The following is a 23,219-nucleotide window of genomic DNA, read 5'->3' as shown; positions in this document are numbered from 1 at the left end:
TACCTGTGCTTTTCTGATTTCCACTGTTACCCATTTCACTTTCCATTTAATTCATTTGCGTCAGCCTCTTCATGCCCTTTGGTGTGTGCGCAGATCAAGTGAACACACCTCCCTGTGGACATCCTTAGAGATGGGACTTATAATGGCCTCCTGAGCCTTCCAGCTCCTCTTAGGATGAATCTGGAAGGTGAACCACAGTTAGTCCTCTGTAATAGTTGGGACAGACAATAACCCCTTGCACTGTTGGGTTCTGGAGAAAGGGTGGCAGCTGACTGGCCTTTAGATAACCTATTTGCATGAATGCCTCAAGACCCGCTGGACCCAGAGAAAAGGAGACTTTGACCCCGAGGACCCTCCACATTGAGTTGCTCGAGGGCTGGTTTGGAACTGAGCACTCTTGAGTTTTGTGTTTTCAGCTGAGAAGAAATTAAGAAATGCCATTAAAAAAAAGTCTGGTAGGTTGACAAGTTTGCATCATGTATATCTAATATTTTTGTTAAATCCATCTACCAATCCTACCCCTCAAGAGAAACAGCCACCTCTTTAAAAAGTTCTGTACTTTTAAGAAAGTGATCAAAGTTCAGGCAGGGATCATTTCAATTATTTCCAGAAGGGTTAGAAAGATTATAAGAAACAGAGTAATGAATATCATCATTAGAATTATTTATTAAGAACAGAAAGGCCACGTAATAGCACAAAAATAGGGAACATAAGAGGGTTTTACACTGGTCAATGTTGTTTTTGTTGTAAACACAACTGCTCTCTTTTTTGTGTGATGATAGGACTTTTCTTTTTTAAAAAATATTTTAGTTTTTAGTTGTAGTTGGACACAACACGTTTATTTCACTTATTTATTTTTATGTGGTGCTGAGGGTCCAACCCAGGCTGGGTCTTGCACATGAGAGGCACGCCATCTACTGCTGAGCCACAACCCCAGCCCATGATAAAACTTTTCTACAGAAATATTCTTTTGAAATTATTCAGTGTGTGGTGCTGGGGATGTAGCTCAGTGGGAGAGCACTTGCCTAGCATGTGTGAGCTCCACATAAAAATAAACAAAATAGAGGCATTGTGTCCATCTACAGCTAGGAAAAAATATTCAGAGGGCAAAATATTATTGCATTCTTCCTTCCTGGTTTCTTTCCAGATATCTTTGCAAAGAAATAACCAAATAGGATTGTTTTCTTTCTTTCATCTTAACTTTGATTTGACTTTTCCTTGCAATTGATTTTCACTCTCAACACTGTCCTTTCCTTCAATGCACCCCAGGTGAGATTCTTCTGCCTAGCCCTGAACCGTCTTTTCGGGGTCTCGGGAGAGTGAGCCGGCGCTCGAGCCACACAGACGTGTTGGTGGAATTGCTACTTGAGGAGAATTTGAGGAAAACTTCCTGATACCTTCCCTGAACTTGGTTTAGTAAAATGTGTCCCACCCTGTCACCTGGGCCCCCACGACACTGTTTGCATCGGGAAATCAAAGGTTCAGTCAAACCCCACAGGTGATCCCCAGAAGGCACCAAGAGTGGAATTTTAAAAACTGTCCACAATGGCCCTCACTACTGACAGTTGCTGTGACAAGCCCTTCTGATAGTGGATGCAACATCCTCCTGTGTCCTGGGAGGCAGATGTCCACCAGCATGAAGAAGCAGGGGGCCTTGGGGACTCAGGGAACTTGCCCAGGACCACAATCAAGCATTGATGAGCTAGGAGGGATCTGAGCCCAGGTTTGAACAGCCCTACACACACACACACACACACACACACACACACACACACAACCCAGGGGACAGAGTGTGGTGGAGCCCACCAACCCCTAACCCATGTGGTGACTCTGAGGGTGCCATGGTTGACGGAGTGGGCAGAAGCTATTGGATATGGAAAATGAAAACCCCCCAAATAATGAGGCCTGGGAAAAGGGAATGAAAAAGCCAGACTTTCTCAAGGTAAATCTCTTTCAGATGCTGGCCGCAGGTAGGGGAAAAAAATGTGTCATCAATCCTAAAGTGGTAGTCTCTAGGGAGCACTAATCTCTTCCAAGATAATGCCTCTTCAGGTGCTGGCCACTGACCTCCAGCCCCAAACTCAAATTCCTCAGTGCCCAGACTGACACGCTCACTAAATCACCCACAACCTATATAAGCCCAGTCCCCGCCTTTGTTCAGTGGCTCATTTTCCACCAGGAAAATAGGTCTGTTCCCGTAGGTGTGGTCCCGATCCTGAGTAAAGGCTGAAATGATCTATGAAGTGTGCATCCGGTAAGCCCGTCTCTTTGTGCTAATGTTCTGCTGAATGAACTATGATTTGGTGGCACTAGGACTGTTCCAACAATGATTATCACCAAATATAAATTAGGATGTACTTTAATAAATACAATAGTGGGTTACTATCCCTTAAAATATGGAATGCTCAATTAAACTGAGGAGAAAAATGTTGGGCCGCTAGTGGATGAATGGGTGGAGACATGGTGGGTAACTTATAATCACACTGAGTCACACAGACACAAATGTTAATGTCTAGCTTATAGACGTAAGAAATGTTCAGAGTCACTAATAATCAAAAATTATAAATCGAAGTCACAGGATATAATTTTAGCCTATACAAACAGCATAGCCTAGAACCAATACAATTGCAACTTTTTCTGTATTCTTTTTTTTTTTTTTCTGTATTTTTTTTGGTTGTGGTGCTGGGGGTTGAACCCAAGGCCTCATGCCTGCTAGGCAAGTGCTCTATGACTGAGCCCCACCTCCAGCCAGTGTGAGTTTTCCAACTAGCCGGAGTGGTAAGAAGGGCACACACAGATGCTGCCGAGAGGAGAAAGGCCTGTTTTTACCCTTCTGGAAAGGTCAAGAGCTTCACACCCTTGCTCTGTCCTGCAGTGAAGGGTGATCTGCTGGGGCTCATTTTCTATGCTGAAAAGAGAACTTTAACCTCCTTTTGCCCTTTTGCGGATGTCACGGAGAGGGTGTCTTCACCAAGAATCCCGACTGTAAATGTAGCCATGCACCCTCTGGAGCCCTTTCTCATCAAACAAGCAGTTGTGAGGAGTAATAGCTATCCATCACCCTCAGAAGGAAAGGATGCCATTCTCCATCCCCAGACGCTCCAGAGGCCCTGTCAGAGCTGGGTCCTCAGAAAGCATCGCTTCCTTCTCTTGGCAGTTGCCTGCCCTTTTCAAAATCGCCCTTTGATGGGATGTACTTGGCTTACCCTGAGAAGTAGAAACCTTCCTACTGCACTTACGAATGGGGTGTCGTTGAGGACGCCTCACCCCACGACCTCCCAGAAAGAATCAGGAAACAGTGTACGTCTGGATACCCAGGAAACCATAAGCTCGACCCTCATTGCTAAACATTTTTTTTTTCTTTTTGCTTTGACTTCCAGAAAACTCAGAAACAAATGTATGCCTTACCTTTAGCAATGGCACCAGCCCTCATGGGAAGTGTCTGAGCTTTCCAATATGGCTCTTCTCTCCTTACTATATTTACCCTGTTCCAACCATCTGTAGTTATTATTTCAACGTCTAGTATTTACTTTGTTTTGGTGAACCACATCAATGATGGAGATATAAATAAATATAAGTTAAAAATATCAAAAGAAACATTCAAAAGCTCCTGTTAGATGTCAAGGAGGCCTTCTGAAAAAGTCTGGAAACCACAGGTCAGTTCTGAGAGCTTTTCAATGAGACTTTTTCCTTTTTCTCACACTGATTCCGTGTCACTTTTAGAGCAAATGTTTGATTTCATGTTCTGTATTACTGGGAGACCTGAGAAACCTGGGCATCTCCCAATGTAGACTTGATCTCTGTTATTAATTGTTTATTTAACTAGGAGAACCCATCCATAAAATATCTTTAGTTCCTTATGGGAAAGATTTTTGTCAGCTCTTATTATATTATTTTACTTTTATATATTTGTTTATGGACCAGATATTTCTTGAGCACCCGCTGTCTGTGGCACAGTTTGTGATCCTCGGGAAGATGCATAATAACCCTGTAGGAGTCTGGTCCCTTCAGCTCTCAGGCTGGGAGACCCTGAGGCCAGGGCTGTGACTTACCCACTGAGCAGTCTCAGGCCACTAAGAGGCCTTCAGTAAATGTTTGGTTAAATAAATGATGAATGTAAAGTTCTTCCTCAAGCCTTGCTTTTCAATTTTTTATTTTTTAGTTGACAAATAATTTTTTGTATTTGTGGGATACAATGTGATGTGATCTATGTATGCATTATGCAGTGATGAGGACAAGCTAACTAACATATCACCACCCTGCAGACTTAATAATTTTGTGTGGTGTTTTGTTTCATTTTTGTATTTAAAGGTTACCCTTTTAGCCATTTCCTTGGTGGGGGGGTGGGTGTTGTCATTGTTTTTGTTACTAGAAATTGAACCCAGGGCCTCCATCATGCTGAACAAGTGTTCCACCACTGAGCTACATCCACACTTTTAGCGATTTTGAAATATACGATACATTATTATTAACTATTAACTCCAGTCACCATGCTGTGCAGTAGGTCCTGAAAGTTTATTCCTCTTAACTGAAATTTTGTACCCTGCGGTTGTCACCACCCAGCCTCTGGTAGTCCCCATTGTGCTCAATTTGATTGAGCATTCCATATTTTAATCATTCCACTATTGTATTTATTAAAAGTACATCCTAATTTATATCTGGTGATAATCATTTGTTGGAACTGTCCTAGTGCCACTAAATCATAGTCCATTCAGCAAAATCTGAAGGTAAGTGGAATTAAATTTAAGAATTTGTTACATGATGATCAGGTTGGACTGCAAGATAATTCCAGTAAGAATATGGCTGGATGAGCAAAATCTATAAATAGTCTTGGAAAGTGTGGGGCTTGGCTTATAATAGTGAAGTCCATCAAGAGGGCCTTGGGACCACAGCAAAATGTTTGCTTTGTAATAAAAAAAGAAAACACCTCATTCCAAAAAGAGTTGGCAGCATCTCAAGTCCGGTACTCAGAACTGAACTGAGAAAAGAGGGATGGTGGGCTGAAGAGATGGTGGAATAGCCATGCGCTGAAATTCTCTAGAAAATACATGGTTTTGTTTTGTACACATTTTGCAAAGAAAGCATTCTTCCATCTGTTGTATTTTATGGATATATCCATACCACAGATTAAGGGAAGGAAGGAAGAAAGGAAGGAAGGGAGGGAGGAACGGAAGGAGGGAGACAAAAGTGAAAATTTCCATGTTCAAGCAAAGCTTCAGTGATTCTTTTTGAAATTCCCTTGCTTTTTATTTTAATTTTTAAGTTTTCATAGTACTGAGGGTTGCGCCCAGGGCTTCACACATGCTCGGCAAGTGCTCTACCAGTAAACTACATCCCTAGCCACTTTTAGTTTTATTTTGAGGCAAAGTCTTGCTACATTGCCCAGATGGTAGGCATGTGCCACCAAGCCCGGCAGTTCCTGCTCACTATTACAAGACGACATTCTTAAAGGACTTATGGGATAGCTCTCCTATTCCCCAACACATCCCAGGATGAATTCTTTTTTTTTTTTTCTTTTTGTGGTGTTGGGGATGAATTCTTCTTTTTTTTTTTTTATTGGTTGTTCAAAACCTTACACGGCTCTTGACATATCATATTTCAGACATTAGTTTCAAGTGAGTTATGAACTCCCATTTTTACCCCAAATACAGATTGCAGAATCACATCAGTTACACATTCACCTTTTTACATAATGCCCTATTAGATGTATTCTGCTACCTTTCCTATCCTCTCCTATCCCCCCTCCCCTCCCCTCCCATCTTCTCTCTCTATCCCATCTACTGTAATTCATTTCTCTCCTTGTTTTTTCTTCCAATTCCCCTCACAACCTCTTTTATGTAGTTTTTTATAACAATGAGGGTCTCTTTCCATTTCCATGCAATTCCCCTTTTCTCTCTCTTTCCCTCCCATCTCGTGTCTCTGTTTAATATCAATCTTTTCTTCCTGCTCTTTCTCCCTGCTCTATTCTTAGTTGCTCTCATTATATCAAAGAAGACATTTGGGATGAATTCTTAATATGTAAATAATAGGGACACTTCTATAGGACAGGCTGATAGTCATCTTTGCGTCTCCAACAATTCACATTCCTTTCTAAGAAGAAAACGTTTTCCTCTGACTAATCAGGAGCACAAGGTTTGAAAAGAAGACCTAAGGGAGAGACAGTGGGGAGTGGTGTTGAAGACATTAGTGCAAACAGTTTAAGATATCACCTCTCAAAGACAGTCCTGGGTATCATGGTGCAAGGAAGGGCTTGGGGTCGGGCTCTGCGGGTCCCGTCCCAGCTGGGCCTTCCATGCTCCGGAACCTTACTAAACCTCTGGGAGCCCCACTTCCTTGAGTAACAGTGTTGATTCCTAAGGTTGTTAAGAGATGAAATGAGACAATGTGTGTAAAACGTGGGGCTTGGTGCCTGGAAGAGAGTAAGTGTCCTAAAAGGATAGCTGTCACGAAGCCACAGCGGCCAGGTGGATGGTGGGGACTGCGCGTCTCCTTGCTATTACTAATTCCCAGGAGGAACAAAGGAACTGATTTTTATCTTAGGTGAGCTGCAGGTGGGAAAGCAGAGAGGTGTTTTCAGAACATGTTACCTTTTCCCACGGAGACAGCTTCCGACCCTCCAGAGTGTCCTCAGGACCTCGAGGTCGGAGAGGAAGGGGCAGCGTTCCCACGTGAAGGTGGCTCTGGCTTTTCCTCAAAGACTTTCAGCAGCGCTTCTTTCAGGGACTTTCTACTTTTCTTTCTCCTGAGACCACCCACCACCAAATAGCCAATTGGATTCACACTGCAATTGATGGTGGACAGCAGGTGCAGATAGGGGAAGAACTTCCACACAGACTCGCCGCTGGGGTTGGAGTAGTAGACGACGATGAACAGGACCTTCATGGGCATGGCAAGACCAGGAACAAGACCACGGTGGCCGTGACGATCACACAGAGCTTGGCGGGTTGACGGGACTTGAGGTGGCAGCAGACCTGGACGGAGAGGATCAAGTTGGAGAAGATCGTGAGAGGAACGAAGACAAGGAAGGTCAAGACCCAGGAGAAAGCGTCCACGTATCGGCACTCTGGGAATCTCGGCTCCGCTGCCAGAAGGCAGAAGAAGTTTTCCAGCCCCGATGCCAGCACCGAAAGAGCCCACAGCAGCGCGCAGGCCACGGCCGACGGGTGCCTCGGGCGGCGGCACTGGTGCCAGATTGGGTAGAGCACCGAGAGGCAGCGCTCCACGCTGATGGCAGTGAGCAGGTGCAGACCCGTGTTGTAGCCGAAGATCATGAGGAGGAGGACGTAGCTCAGCCAGGTGTCATCGTGCAGGTGGAGGCTGTCCACCAGCTGGAAGATGGACGAGCAGAGAAGGACCATCAAGTCGGCAATGGCCAGATGCAGAAGGTAGACGGTGAACGGCTTCCTCTTGACGCAGAAGATGAGAAACAGTATCAGGAGTCTGTTCCCAGTGACTCCGGGGACACAGATGAGCAGGGAAAAGTAGACATGGCCGTGCTCTCTTTCAGCCTCTGACAGGGGCTCCCTCACCTGCTCTGATGACCAGGTTGTTCCATCCAGGGAGGCGTTTCTGGGAATCAGTGTGGGTTCTGAAGGATTCGGGGTCACTGCCCATGGCTCCATTCTTGGGGATCGCTGTTTTCCTCCTGCACACCTGTGGTCAGAAATGGAAGATGGAGCTGATGGTGTCGTTTGCTGTGCATCCCACAGTGAGTTGGTTTTTGATCCTCCCTCACAGTGGTGTGGGAGGAAGTGTGCTGCTGTGTTTCCCATCTTCTTCCCCGGTTGCTCTCCCCTTCTGTGCTCCGCCCAGGCAGATTCCACTGTGATCTCCAGGTTTCCTCCACTGAACCCAAGGCTGGGCTTCTAACCTCACCTCCAGCCATTGCCTCCAACCAGGATTCTTTCTCTCTGGCCCTGTGGAAAAACCCACTGTGTTCCTAATTTGTCCCCTGCCTTCCTGAAAGAGATTTCTAAGGGTTCTTACCAAAAATAGAGGACAGAGCTAGGAGAAAGGATCCAAAATAAAAAAGGATAAAAAACGTACCAATGATCAAAAGCCCATGCACAAGGAAGTAAGCGCTCACGGTTGTGTCTAGAAACTTCTGCCCCATCTCTCTCTTGAGATACTCTTCCTTTCCCATGCCTTGGCTTTTGTTTATAATATCCACATAACCCCCCAACAGTTTCTATGCACCAGTAAACACAATTAACAGCTGTTTGTGTCTTTCTCTCCTGTACATTGAGGGTCATCCTCTTGGGCTTAGCTGACAGGACGATCCAGCAGCCAATAGGAGAGACAGGGGGAGAGGGAGGGAGGAAGAAAAGAGGCTTGCTCTGTTGAACTGGGGTTCGGGGGACAAGGGCTACCTAGGGTGGGCGGGCATGCAGGATTGTGAAGTCAGGGCCCAGGACTGCCTGGTCCACACTTCTCTGTCCTTACCTGGTGTCCTGGTTGTCTGAGGATTCACTCACCCCAACCCACTGAGACATGGGTAGGAACAGGGAAGGGCTTACAGGGCTTTCTAGATTGTTTCTTTGTGGACTCTTGACAGCAAAGGATGAGCTGTCTCATCTTGACAGATGGGACTGTGTTAAGAGTCACTTGTCAGTCTTCCTTGGAAACTTGGAACACATTTTCTAAGACTTGGCTGGATGTCCAGGACAGCCAGTGAACCTTAGCTATAACCAATTGAGATACTATGAAATATGTATTTGGTCTTTTCTCTTTTCCCAGCAGACACTCCTGAAATCCTTGGAATCTCCAAAGTAATGTGTCTTTTGCATGCTAATAAAGTGGCTGGTGGCTGGCAGCTTCAGGATATGGCTGGTCACTGAAAGACTGAGGCAGGATGAGAGGATTGGGACTTTTAGCAGCATCCTGCAACCTTCAGGGAGGGGAGAAGGGTTGAAGGTTATTGATCACCAATGACCAGTGATGTCACCAATCATGCCAATGTAATGCACCTCCATAAAACCTGGGGGGACAGGTCCACAGAGCTTCAGATTGCAGAACACACGGAGCTTCCCAGAGAGGGTATGGAAGTCTGTGTCCCTCTAGACCTCACTCATGTACCTCTCCATCTGCATCCTTTGTAACATCCTTTAAAATAAACCACTAAATGTGAATGTTCCCCTGAGTTCTGTGAGCCACTTGAGCAAATTAATAGAACCCAACGAAGGGACCCTGGTTTATATGTGAGAAGGAAGCACAGGTGAAACTTCCTGGGGTCTGGGACTGGCATCTGAAGATGGGGAGCATTGGTGGGCACCAGTCCTCAGCTGGTGCCATCTGACACTGTCTCCAGGTGGAGGCTGGAACTGGAGAACTCACTAGGATTGGAGAACACCTGGGCGGTGCCTGCGGCTGCAGAACCGATGGCCTGCTTGCTGGTAGGGAGAATCCCCAGTCCTCTTGGGGTCCCAGCCTTCTGTGCGGCAGCTGTAAGAACTGAAGGAAAGTGGTTTGCTCTCCCCATTCACAGCTGTGCAAGGGGGAAACAGCCAGGACCTGCCCCCTCTGGCCTCCTCCCACCCTGGGCTGGCTTCACTGTGCCCCTTCTTGTCTCTGGGTCCAGCAGTGGCTCTGGGGTTTCCCTCTCCACCACCACCAACCACAGTGGCTGGTGAGAATGTCCTTCTACCCCTGCCTTCCCGGGCTCCTCTTCTCCCCAAGCAGCCCCAGGGCCCCAGGGCATTCCTGTGGCTTACCTTGTAAGGCTTCATGGGAAGGGAACGGGCAGGAGAGCCAATTATTGGAAGTCTCAGAAGCACACTGTCCCTCCTGCCCCAGGCAGTCTGTGGCTTGGCCCTTCTCTGAGTCCTTCCTGCTCCTTTTCTACCATCCACATCTTCCCCTCTTACTCTGGCAAACCCAGTCCACCCTGGAAGAGGAGCCTCTGCTTCAACTTCTTTTGCATTTTTCTGAATGCTAAAAGTAATAACTACTTATTTCACAAACTTTGCAAAAAGAAGGAAAAAAAATTAATTTTCCCATTTCACCACCCAAAGATAAATTCTTTTATTTTTAATTGACTCATAGTAACTATACATGTTTATGGGGTATGCTGTGGTTTTTCTGTACACATTTAATGTATACAATGTGTAATGATCAGGTCAGGGTCATTGGTTTATCTGTCATCTCAGATATTTATCATTTCTTTGTGTTGGGATTCAAATTCCTACCTATTGTTTTTGGGACTGGGGATTGAACCCAGGGGCACTTAACTACTGAGCCACACATCACCAGCCCTTTTTATTTATTTTGAGACAGAGTCTCACTGCATTGCTTACAGCCTTACTAAGTTGCTGAGGCTGGCTTCAAACCTGTGATCCTCCTGCCTCAGCTTCCTGAGCTGTTGGGATTATAGGCATGTGCCACTGTGCCTAGCCCTCTCTACCTGTTTAAAAATATTAAATTATTCATTGTCAACCCAAAGATAACTTCCGTTAATTTGTTCACATGTCTTGGAAACTATAGTCTATGTAGTTTTACACCTGCCTTTTTAACTTAATATCATATCATCAACATTTTGTTTCTATTAAAATTTCTTCAAAAATATGACTGCTGATGAATGACTACATGATGATATTTAATCTTTTGTTCATTATTTTTAAAATAATTCCCCTATTAGAAAACATCTGCAGTTAATAAGCCTCCATAATTTCAGTAGAGGGTGTACCCTTGTATATCTGTCTTATATTTCTGATCACTTCCTTGGGACGAATTATTACAAGAACAATTACTCATATGGGATTTTAAGGCTTTGAGACAGAAAAACATAGTAGTCATGACCATGGGCTTTGGGTTCAGAGATTTGGGTTTGACATGCACCTCCAGGTTACTAATTATCTGACCTCAGGCAAATTGTTGGTCTCTTCAAATCTCTGTTTCCCTGTCTATACAATGGAGATAATGGTGGTACATCCCATGGGTGTTGAGAAGATTGATAATCTCATTCTTTAGAGAGCTCCTATGCTATGTCCCGAACCAGAGCAAATGTTGAATGCATGTCCGTCCCCACTCTGACCATTTTCAAAATAATTTGTTTCCAGAAGCTGCTCAAGAGAGAGCTTGCACAATTCAACCTTTCAGTACTAGGCATCTTCCTAAAACAATACAAAATGGAGAAGGAAAAATCGACATCTACATGTTTTGATTGGCATGCCTAATGATTAGTGAGGTGTGCGTTTTCATAAGCCTGTTATTAATATTTTTTGTTTCTTCCTGGGTATGTCGCTCTGTGTTTCCATTTTTCTTCTCAGGTGGGGGCCGCTGTTCTCACTGCCCTGTAAGAATGCACCAGCTCTTTTGTGCTCTTCCTCCTCTCCACCGGAAGCTCAGGCCCTTGGGGCCAGCAGCTTGGCCTCAGAGCTGGTCCCAAAAAGGGGTGAATGTTGAATGTTCCTCACCCAAGCTCAGTTCTCTTTCCTTCTTTCCCATCCACTAAGTCAGCAGCCACAAGGACCCTGCCAGGGGCCCAGAGCAAAAGGAGAGCAGGAAGGGAAGGAAGATCTTACAGGGGATATTTTCCCACCAGGCCAGTATCCCTGAGGGAGCTCCGAGCAGCAGTCTGCCCAGGGCCAGGCCAGGCCCCGTCTGGAGGCCCTGCAGCCCTGTGTGGTGGCCAGTGCTGCTTACAGCGCGCCTAGAAAGAAATATGAACAAATAAGGGAACGGTGCTCTCTGCATAACACGGCCCACACTGACTTTCTGCCTGGACTCAGTGCATTAGAAAACAAAAATGTCCTTCCTCGAACTTTATGTCTTATTATTCTTGGTGGTGGGAGTGAGCCTGGATTTAAAAGAAAAATAGGGTAAGAGAGTAGAAATAAACCAAGTAAGATTATGCTTTACATGTGTTGGGTGTTTCCATTGTCTTTTTTCATGTGCTTGTCAGAGGGGTCCTATGAGGTCAGGGTCATCCCCATTCAACATGGACATTGAGGACTCGGGGCTCCAGGGACCTGCGCCAGCTCTGCAACCTGTTGTCATAGCCTCTCCTGGATGTGGGGGTTTTCTGACTCCACTTCTGGCCCCCGTGTTTCATGCACCCCATTCTCCCATCTACATCATCCCTAACTGTCCCTAGAGATTCTGGTGCACAGAGGGGTGGGAGGGCCAGCAGGTAGGAGCAGTTCCAAGGAGAAGCCCAGTTCATCCTGGAAGTGGGGTAGAGTTTGCAAAATCTTCCATGAAGATTCCAGTGTGTTCTTGTGGTCACAGGGGGGCAGTCACCTTCTTTGCAAAGTCACCCCCATTTCTGCTTTTGACCATGTTGTCTGAAACAAGTTATTTATTGGCTTTTCCAGTGTTTACTTTCAGCCTCTCTTGGAGACTATAGCATTCAGGCAATGCAAGCAGCTCATATTTGTGTGACAATGTTACAGTGAATAATTTTACAGTGAGTATGTGGTACTAGAGCAGTACCACATTTTACTATTGGTTCTGTTTAACTTTTCCAAATGATACCAACACTCTGTGTGTGTAGACCCAGTACTTTGCACATCATACACACATACACACACACACACGCACACGTGAGCACACCTACACATGCACAAGACAGGAGGGGACATCCATGAAATGACAGGAGCATTAAGGGGAACAATTAGGTTTTATAGATATTCTTAGGGGACACTCTGTGGTTGCAGCGAGAACAGAATGCTTCTGCTTTAGAACGCAGCAGGCAGAAGGTCAGGGCCCCATGAAGTAGCCCTGGAATTTGGGATTCCCTTAGGGTGGGCTCTCTCCTCCCACCCAGTACATCCCCTTGCTGAGGACTGGGGAGGAAGAGCCCTCCCTACAAACCTGAGTCGCTGTGATCTTTCTGCAGGGAGTGAGTGGGAGTACTCACCGGCCAGGGATTTGGGGTTTTGTTGTGCGGAGCTACTTTGGTGATCCCTAGTCCTTCCCTAGGGCCTGTTATTTCTGCAGATCCTTGTCCAGCAGACAAGATTCTTGAAGACTGGAAGACCGCAGGTCAGTCTGGCAACAGTCTGTTCTCAGGGTCTTATTTTGGCTTCAGATCTGGCCAGTGAGATCTGAAGTCCTGTTGGCCACGCTGGAGGACAGAGGGCGGAGCCAACCCTCCTCTGAGTCCTGTCAATCAATTAGATAGAGACTAGCTCACCAGTCAGGGCAGTTCTCCTCAAGTCCCAGCCAATCAGAAAACGCCCCATTCTGCTCCCCGACAGTGAGCCCAAGACATTTTACTCTTTTAAACACGTGTTGTTCTGCACACCTGGCACTGCGGGCTCGGGAAGCCTTTGTGTTCCCCAACATCTCCACATCAAGGACAACCCTGGGGCGCCATGCTCCTGGCCCACCAGCTGTGGCAGGTGCGTGGGTCGGCGAGGCCCACAGCAACCAAGGCACATCCCACCCAGATCCTCACAACCCCACCTCTCTGTGGGTGGTAATGACCAAAGGGCATGGGGTGTGGGATGCAGAGTGGGAGGGGACATTCCTGGGGGATTGTCTTTGCTGGTGACTGGAGAAGAGGCGCCGTCAACCCTGCTGTCCCCCCCTGTTCTTTCTTGGGGTTGCAGGGCTCACCTGTGATCCTGAGATACCAAGGAAGGGGTTGAAAGGAGGCTTGCAGAAGAAACTGGATACTGACAGGACAGCTCCAGCAAGGCTGGTGCCACCAGCTCCGGTGGAGCCATGTTTTGATGATGTCACTGTGGTCAGCTCTGTTCCTTGACCCTGAAACCACACCAGGCAGGTGATTATTTTCGATATATTTTTAAAAATCAAACGGTAGGGGCAGAAGACAAGCTCCCTGCTGTGAGTGATCCCCTTTGTGATTCCCCTTTGTGATTCCCTCCCCTTGAGTGGGGGGAGAACTTGTGGCTTGCTTTTAATCAATTGAAAATGGTCAAGCTGAGAGAGCCCTGTTCTAAGAGTCCTCGGGATTTGCTTGAATCACCTACGTAACATGGAGACATGAAGATGATTGTCATAAAGGAAGAAGCAGAGGCAGGCATGGCTCTCGGGTCCCACAGGGAAGCACTGGAGTTGGAGAAGAGGCAGAGGGAGAGGGGGACTGTGGGCAGCAGGCTTTACTGTGGTTTCCTGGAAAGAACTCAGGTGCCTGGCCCTGGGGTGGTTAGGGCAGGTGGATAGAGGCCCAGAGTGTGAGAGCCCTGTAGAGGCCGTGGTGGTGGGAGGACAGACTCCCATTAGTGAGTTTGCTTCTTCTGCAAGACAAACTCTCTGTCAAGTTCACTGTCTCCAGAAATGCTAGCCCAGGGAGGGGTTGTTACATGGCCAGCAAGATCCAGGGAGTCAAGCACAGAAGACAGACCCTGAGGACAGGGCTAGGGCAGAACTGCTGGCGAGGTTGCACTGGGCTGCACCATGGTCTAGGCTCTGGGGAGTGGGGCTCCTGCTCTGGGGACTGCCCACGGGGAGGGCTGCATGGTAGGGAGCTGCAGGTGGCCTCCAGGACCCAGAGCCTCAGTCCTGCTCTCCCAAGGCTCTGAATAAGAGGATCCCCCTGCTGCGTCTATACCTCAGACACAGTCCACACCTTGACCCCCACCAGTGAGACCCTGAGCCGAGCTGAGGATCCAGAGCTCAGGATGCATCACCCACAAAACTGACATGATAAATAAGTGTTGTTTTAGGCCACTATATTTGGAAAACAGCAAGAGAAAATGGATCACTATGGGAATATAGTTAGAAATTAGAGTCTTAAAAGGCTTATATTTTGCAAAGAGATCCTATTCCTATCACTTCCTGTTCTACTTTTAAAATAACAGCTATTTTGAATTTTTCAGGAGACTTCTTCTGGACTCATCCCTTCATTTAAAAACAATGGGTGCGCTCTACCCTTCTTGCTCAAACATTGATTTCTTCCAGTTTGGGTTCTGCTTCATCTCACCACTTCCTCTCCAGCTCTGACCCTCTCAGCGTAATTAAATCTAGTTTTTAGTCAAGTTCCTTTTTCTTGTAATTCAGTTGCCTTCCCTAAACCTCAGAAGGTTCCAAAACCCCAAGAGGATGCCTAAAAAAGCAGGTAGAATTGAACCCTATATATACTGTTTTCCCTATACATACAGACCTATGATAATGCTTGATTTATAAAGGAGGCACAGAGATCAGCAACAATAAGTCTTCATAAAATGGAACAATTATAGCAATATGTTATGATAAAATTTATGTGAGTGTGGTCTTTCTTTCAACATATCTTAAATGGCCAGATGTGGTTGCCTTCGCCTGTAACCCCAGCTACTTGGGAAGCTGAGGCGGGAAGATCAGTGCAAGCTCAAGGCCAGCCTGAGCCTCCCTGTCTCAAAATTGTAAAAAAGGGGCAGAATGCTCCTGGGTTCAATTCCTAGTACCACAAAATATACATGCTATATTTTATCAGGGCAGACAGCTGGACAAGGAAGATTCAGGGAAGGAGCAGGATGGTGTGAGATTTCTTCATGGTGCTCAGAATCGCGGGACGTAAAACTTATGGGACTGGGGTCACAGCTCAGTATAGAGCAGGTGCCTCGAATGCTCAAGGCCCTGGGTTCCATCCCCAGCACAAACCAGAGCAGGTGCCTCGAATGCTCAAGGCCCCGGGTTCCATCCCCAGCACAAACCAAACAAACAAATAAATGAAGGAAGCAAGAATTATTTCTATATTTTTGGTTTAGTGTTTTGGACTGCAGTTGACTGTGGTTAATTGAAACCCCAGAAAGTGAACCTTGGATGAGGAACGGGTGGGGACAGCTGTCATAGAAATATTCTTCACCGAAGGTTCAACAGGGGGACTGCGGATTGCTTCATATTTTCTTGAAGAGCGAATTCTTATTTTCCACCAGAGTGAAACAGGGCCTCACATTTTAACGTTCACATTTTTCTATCTATTCTTATCTTTTCCTCACATCATCCTTGTTTTTTCCACTCCGTGTGTCATGTGCCTTAAAATATGTGCTAAAGATGCAAATGTTCTGAGCTATCTGCCTGGGTTTTCTGGGAGCTCTCGGCCTCTGCAGTCAGGCCTTGCTCCCAGCCAGCTGGCCACGCTCGCCTTCCTTGGTCACTTTTCTGTGTTAGGGACCCTCTGGTTTATTTTTCCCATAGGCCATCCCAAGGGGCTTCCAAAGACAGGGTGTAAGGGAGGTGAATTTCGTATGGAACAGAGAGACATGAGCAGTGGGAACATGAAATCACTGGAACGCTTTTATAAAGTGGGCCCCCGGTGCAGACCCCCACAAGCTTTCTCTTAGGAAGCAATTCACCTGCAGCCCTGCCTGCTTTAATAGACAGACTATGTCACATTCCTTAGAAAACAACTTGTTATCTTCAGAGGAAATGCAGGCTTGAAATGCTGATAAAAAAATTTACCCTGAAAGTGTCGGGGGATTTTTGTGACAAGATTGCAGAACTCAGGGACATAAGGATAATTTCCCTGAACTATAAAATCTGTAAAAGCAGGTCCCAAGCCAAAGTGACCTAGGGCTGTCATGGCAGTGGGGACTTGAAAGTCTGATGTCATCCTGCTGTCAGTCAAAAGTCAAGAAGTGGGCCTGGGCAGGATTCTGGAAGTTTCCTGAGACCCCTCAATAAAACAGAGGGCAGGAGAGGCTTGCTGACCCTCACTCCTCTGAGAGGGTCCACTTCTTCCTTTCCCCTTCCCTGTCCCTTCTAACAAACTCATGCCTGCTGCCTGAGCCACATGCCTGCTCTCTTTCGAGTCCCATCACAAGAATCAGGGTTACAAGGGCGGGAGGGTCTGTCTGTGCTGCCTCAGTTTCTGGCAAGGCCTAATGCTCTCTAACAGGTTCTAGAAAACTTTTTATTATGGGAAACGTCCAACATATGCCAAAGTAGAGAAAAGAGTGCTGCCGGTGCCCATGCCCCTTTTACCAAATTTCAGCAATTAACACAAGGCCACTAGGGCTTCAGCTTGAACCCTGCCCACTGGGTATTTTAAGGCAATTCCCAGGTATTGCATAACTTCCTCTGTAAATATTTCATTACACAGTTATAAAACAGAAAGGCAAAACCAAAACACAAAAACATCCTAACCACACTACCTTTACATACCTGAGAAAATAGCAGTGTTCTCTAACGTCATTAAGTATCCACTTGGTGTTATATAAAATACAGCTTGTTGTGGGAGTCGACATCCAGATAAGGTTCATTTATGATTCTACGTGTCTCTTAAGCCTCCTTTAGTCTTTAGGTGTCCCCCCGCGCCCTGCCACGCGCACACACACCTTTTTTTTCCTTGCAGTCTTTGTTGAAGAAACTTGCTCATTGGTTTCATGGAGGGTTCTGAATTCTGGACCTTTGGCCCACATCTCCAGGGAGCTCAGCCTCCACCCTGTCTCCGTGTGTGAGAACCTCAGTTTGTTTCACATCCAGTCTCTCTGGGGGATTATTTCCTGAGTGTGCACTTCCAGCCACCAGGTTGTCTCGCCTCTGTGCTGCTGTTGGCCATTGATGGTGATCACCTGGATCAGACGGCGGTGGTCCTCCTTCAGCCCCGTCAGCAAGGGACTCTTGGCAACTTCTGGAGACATCTTTGATCACGGTGCCCAGGGAGGGTGGGTGCTCCTGGCACCCAGTGGGAAGAGCCGAGGATGCTGCTGAACACCTGGGAGGCACAGGGTGGTCTCCCCCGACTCCCACCTACAGTTCTCTGGCCAACCTTGCCAGTGGTGCAGAGGTCTACATCACTTCACGGAGTTTCAGAACAGTGATGTCCTACGTCTCCCATTCCTTCCTCACTTATTAGCTGGAACAAGTTCAGTGTTTTGCCAGACTTACTTCCTCTACGCCTTCTCTCTCTTTCATTTTTTTTTTTTTGGTTATTGTTGAAAAACTTAGAAGCAAATCCCACACATCGTGTCGTTTCTCTCCTCCACTCTCAAAAATATTTGGCATCCTCTTGAATGATCATAATGCCATTGTCACAATCAGAACTAGCAGTGCTCTTGGTCCTTCTCCGCTTCCTATTCAAATTTACCTCACTATCTCAAATACGCCGCTCACCCCCTTTTCTTTTTCCATATCAAGATCCAAACAGCCCTCATTGTAATAGGTGTGCCTGTCTTAAGAAGTGTCTAACCTACAGTGGTTGAGCTCTCTTTCTAAGCCCCTGTAGATCTGAAAATATGTAAATCTGATCCCTAACCTGACTCTCAGGTCTGCTGGTGTCAAAGACCCTGGGCTTGTCCTCCCAGGGTCCATGTGAACTTGCTCATTCCTGGGGATTCCTCCCTCTAGAGGCAGCTTGCGCCTTGAGAGGGGACGGTTCCAAGGTGAGCAGGGTCACTGTGACAGATCCCATCCCTCCAGCTTCAGACAGGAGTGTGTGGCTCAGCTCTGGCTCTGAATCCTGAGCGGATATCTGTGGAAGGCTTGGGGGAAATGTCGTGGACTCTAAAAGAGCCACTTAGGAGACTATTTCCTTCTGGCATTTCCAGGGGTGGGTGAGACACCTGGGACAGCCCCGTCACCTCAGGATTCAGCTCAGGAGGAGCCCAGTATTAAAGATGTCGGAGGGAGACAGGGATAGCACCTGGTCCAGCCCCTCTAGCGCTGCTCTATCTTTGGGCTTAGTGATATAGCAAGAAAATATGTATTATTTTAAGAACTAATTCAAATGTTCACTTCTGGTATTTGCAGCTAAAACATCCTCACAGATACAGTTGAGTTTCTGAGTTTAAATTGATTGACTCTCCAGATCCCTTTAGAAGACTGACCTGATTAGGGATAACATCACTTTTCATTAATTTGGTCAGTTGACTAGGGACCACTCCAGGGGAAGGATTCTACCAGGTGTTTCCACTGGAGGCAGGAATCTGGGGCCATCTTGAAGTTCTGTCTCCCAGAGCCAACTATCAGTCCCCAAGTGTTGCTCATATTTCTCGTCTTTAATGTTGCCCGTCCCCTCCCTTTCATCTTAGTGGCCTGTAAGTGTTTTGGAAGCTGTGGATTTATTCTTAATCAGCAAATACTGTTTTATACCACAGACTTGTCTGACGCCTGCTGGGCACCTTTATAAGAAATCTTCTGGAGAGAAAAATCCACCACTTGATGGCACCCAAAAGTAAGCTACCCAGAGGGGCAGCTCCTTGCCTGCTGGTGAAGTCCCCCAAACTCCACTTTCCCAAGGGAGAGGGAGGGATGCTATTTTTTGAAATGTGTTTTGATGTATTTTTGTTCTCGGAAGAGCTTGTTACCGTGGCGCTCTAGCCCGAGGCTAAGGCTTCTGTGTGTGAACCAGGGCCAGGGCCTGGACCCTGCACACCCTGGCTGGAGTCAGGGTCTAAGAGTTAGCTGCAGCCCTGGTTGAAGGAGCAGGGTTCTGGGAACTTCCGAGGCCCGACTGGGAGTGTCACTGGCCTCCCCTGGAGCACTGGAGCATGGACAGTTTGTTTTAAGAGGGAGCCTGGGGAGTCGAGGCTGAGGCAGGGGGCGAAGCCGTAGAAGGGAAAGGCTCCCAGGCCAGGCTTATGAAAATAGTCAATTCAGTTCTCTGCAGACTCCTGATGGATGTCCTACGACTTAATTCCATCCCGACAGTGTCTACCTGGAGTCAGCGTCAAATCCCACAGGTGTGGGCTCCAACCTACAAGATGCTCCCCACTTCAGAGGTCAGGGACAAGTCTGGGCCTCCCATGTGACTCCTGACTATGAACTTTGGTTCCCAAGACCCCCTCCTCGGCGGGGGGGGGGTGTATAATTTTCTAGAATGGCTCCCAGAATTTAGGGGAACACTTTCTGTCCATTGGCCATTTAACATAAGGCAGGAGCAGCCAGATGACGCACAGGGTGCCCGGAGCAGGAAGGGACAGGAGCTTCCAGCACTTCCCACTGGCACCAGCACAGAAACTCTCCAAGCCCGTCTTTGGGCTGTTGGGGAGGTCCTATAAGTAGGACATGAGAGACATCATTGGCCCCTGGCAATGGACTGGACCTCCAGTCCCCTCCTGTTTCCTGAGGGACTTCCCCAAAGTCTCCTCGTGAACATAACTCAGGTGTGACTCAAGGGCTGTGTTATGGTTCCCATATGGGTGCTCCCCCAAAGCTCCTGATAATGCAGTGTTCAGAGGTGACATGATTAGATCGTGAGAGCTGTAACCTCGTCATTTCTTCCTAGTTTGAATGAACTACCTGTGTAGTATCCGCAGGCAGGCGGGATGTGGCTGGAGGAGGGGGTCGCTGGAGGTATGCCCTGGTCCAGACCTGTAGGGGACAGGTAGGGAGCCCAGGGGAGCCCAGCTATTGCTCTGGGGTGGCTTCAGAGTGCAGACAGTAGAGCTAGATGGAGCTATGGTCCTGAGGTGACCTCCCGGGGGGCTTCTGAGCCTGCAGCAATCCCCAGGTCACCTGTCATGTTGCAAATAGTTAAACAGAGAATTGCCATTTGATCCACCAGTGACAGCAGGGACTTGACAGATCCCACTGCACCGATGTGCACAGTAGCCTGATACACTGCAGCCACTTGGGGAAACAACCAAGTGTCCACCCATGAATGAATGCATGCACGCAATGGGGTCTACGCACGCAACAGAACACGGTGCAGACTCAAGGAGGAAAGGAATTCTGATACACAATAAATGCTGTGACACACAAGGACCTTGGGAACAGGCTGAGTGAAGTAAGACAGGTACAAAAGGACAAATGATGGATGATTGTACTTGAGTGTGGCACCTGAACAGGTAAATCCATAGAGACAGAGAGGGGGAGTGGTAGGCGGGGTGGGTGGGGTGGGGAGCTAGTGTTTAATGGTTACCCAGTTGCTGCTCAAGATGATGAACATGTTCTGGGAATGGATAGAAGTGATAGTTGTACAACATTGTGATTGTACCTAAAGCCATTAAGTTGTACACCTTAAAAATGGTTAAAACGGTGATTTTTCATCTTATGTATATTTTACTCCAACAAAAGTTTTTTTTTTAACAAGCTACTGCCCTGTTAAGTGAAATATATTCTATCCCTTATCTTTTTTTAACATCTTTATTTTATTTGTATGTGGTGCTGAGGATGGAACCCAATGCCCTGCACATGCCAGGCAAGTGCGCTGCCGCTTGAGCTACATCCCCAGCCCCTCTACCCCTTAACACAGGCACTTCTGTAACATTTGGAAGTCTAGTTACAAATTTAGAATTTTTAAACTCTTCAGAGCCTGCCTAGGCTCTTCCTGAACTTGGCTCCGCCCCTCACCATGAGGGGTCTCACTTGCACATTATGGGTACCCCTGGGAACTCAAGCACATCACTGCACACAGCCCCAGCCTGGCCACCGTTAGCCCAGGGGTGTGTGCACGGGCAGCCCTTTATCCTCAAGGGATAAGGCTGAGCTGGCCTGGGAAGCAGGCTCAGAGCTTTCTGGCTGGAATAGCAGGTGCTCTGAATATGACCTCCATCAGGAGGCAGGCACACAGCCTGGGCCCTGGGGACTCTGATCTTGGGGTGGGACAGGATGGAGAAGGCTATGGGGGAGTCTAAAGGGAGGGCTCAGGACAGGGACCCCCTTCACTGGCCGAAAGCAGTGTGGGGTAGTCTAGGACCCTTACTGCCTGCCATGAGGAGCGTGACGGGGCTGGAGAGGCCAAGAGAACCTGCAGTGGAGTGTGGTTGCTGCTCTGGGCCATCCGGTGTCTGAGCCCTCTTATGTTGGGGGAACTTCCCGTCGTGTGGTGTGACAGTCTCCCTTTCCCAGCCCTCCTTCTGCTGGGCAGGGACATCTGACGTGCCACAGCCAGTCAGATAGACCTGGTCCTGACTTTGCCTCTGCTGTGCTGCCCAGAAGGGGCAGGGTCACAGGTGCTGCCTGTAATAGGGGCGACAACAGCGTGCATGCAGGGTGCTGGGATCCAGGGTTGTGGGGCTGCACTGGGAAGAGGCTGGCTCTGCTGTCGGGATCGGGCTGTGGTTTCCAGCACCTCTTTGATGCCTTTGGTTTCGTCCTCCCGGAGGTTCTGAGCTGGCGACGTCTCTCTTTCTACTGCACTTGATGGGTGCCTATTTGTGTTCCTGAGGTTAAGAACCCTGACTTGCAGGTCCCTTGGTGCAGGTGTGATTCAGAGCCAGAGGTACGTGTGCCATGCCTTTTGAGTGGCTTTAGGTGAGGTCTACCATATTACTGATTCCAAGAGGGTTTCTGAGAACCCATGGAGAGAAAGATGAGTTCAGGAATGATCTAGAAGCATGTTCCACTGGACAGCAATTACTCAAATCTTTCAGAGTAGTTAATAGTGAGGATTTTGAAAGTTTTTAGCACAAATAAATATCTGAGTAATAGATATGTCAATTACCCTGATCTGATCAATGATGTACTGAAATGTCCCACTGTACCCCATGAATATGTACAATTGCTACTATTTTACTAAAGATCCATTAAAATAAAAACTTATTTTTAAAAAGATATCCTCTAACAATCCAAGTGTCCACTAACAGTTACATGGATAAACAAAACATGCTTTATACTATGTTGGAATATTTTTCCAAACTTAGAAAGAAGAGAAATTCTAAAACAAGGTGCAATGTGGATGGACCCTGAAGGTGCTGTGTCAGTGAAATGAGCCTGTCACAGAAGGACACAGGGTGCCTGGAGAAGTCAGCATCACAGAGGAAGAAAGCAGAACGTGGAAGGGCGGTGGCCAGGAACTGAGGGCAGGGACTTAATGTTTAATGGGTACAGAGGTGCAGAGTTTCAGTTTGGGAAGGTGAGAAAGTTCTGGGGATGGGTGGAGGGTGGAGAGGGTTGCACAGCAATGCAAACGTGCTTAACACTGAACTGCAGCCTTCAGGGTAATCAAGACGCAAATGTTACAATGTGTGGATTTTACCATAGTAAAAATAATTAGGGGAAAGGGGGAGGAGAGAGGGGGAGGAGGGAAGGGGAGGGAGAGGGAGGGTGAGGGAGGGTGAGTGGGGGAGCACTCTCTGTCTTGAGAGTGAGATTTGAACCTTACGCCATCTTGGATTTCCGGTTGGCCCTTAAGAACTGGGTTCAGGAAAGTGATGTGGAGTCGCTGTTGGTCATGTCTGAGGTTGTTCTTTCACGTGGGACACACCTCAGAGGGAAGGACCCCTGGCTGGGGTCACACAGAGGCTGGGGCCACATGGTGGTCACAGCTGTAACTGTTGGGTCCACGAAGGCTGGAGCTGAGTGATGGAGGCCAGGGCCTCATTCCTGCTGTCCTGTCTGCAGGTAACTGAGAGTCTTCCCAGGAAGGGCTAAGTAACCCTGGGGCCCAAGGA

At 47.4% G+C, this 23,219-nt stretch overlaps 1 protein-coding gene across 1 annotated transcript; it reads right to left on the bottom strand.

The window, feature by feature from the left end:
• Window positions 1-6,553: 6,553 nt before the first annotated feature.
• LOC144251525 (mas-related G-protein coupled receptor member H-like) lies at window positions 6,554-7,622 on the bottom strand. Its single transcript, XM_077794394.1, is given in 2 exon segments — window positions 6,554-6,893; window positions 6,896-7,622. Coding segments are annotated over 2 exon segments (993 nt in total). The 3' UTR covers window positions 6,554-6,627.
• Window positions 7,623-23,219: the final 15,597 nt, after the last annotated feature.

Source organism: Urocitellus parryii (genome assembly GCF_045843805.1).
Source record: "Urocitellus parryii isolate mUroPar1 chromosome 8 unlocalized genomic scaffold, mUroPar1.hap1 SUPER_8_unloc_1, whole genome shotgun sequence".
In the NCBI taxonomy this organism is placed as follows: Eukaryota; Metazoa; Chordata; class Mammalia; order Rodentia; family Sciuridae; genus Urocitellus; species Urocitellus parryii.
The sequence above is the reverse complement of the archived record's forward strand: the minus strand, read 5'-3'. Positions and strand labels throughout refer to the sequence as shown.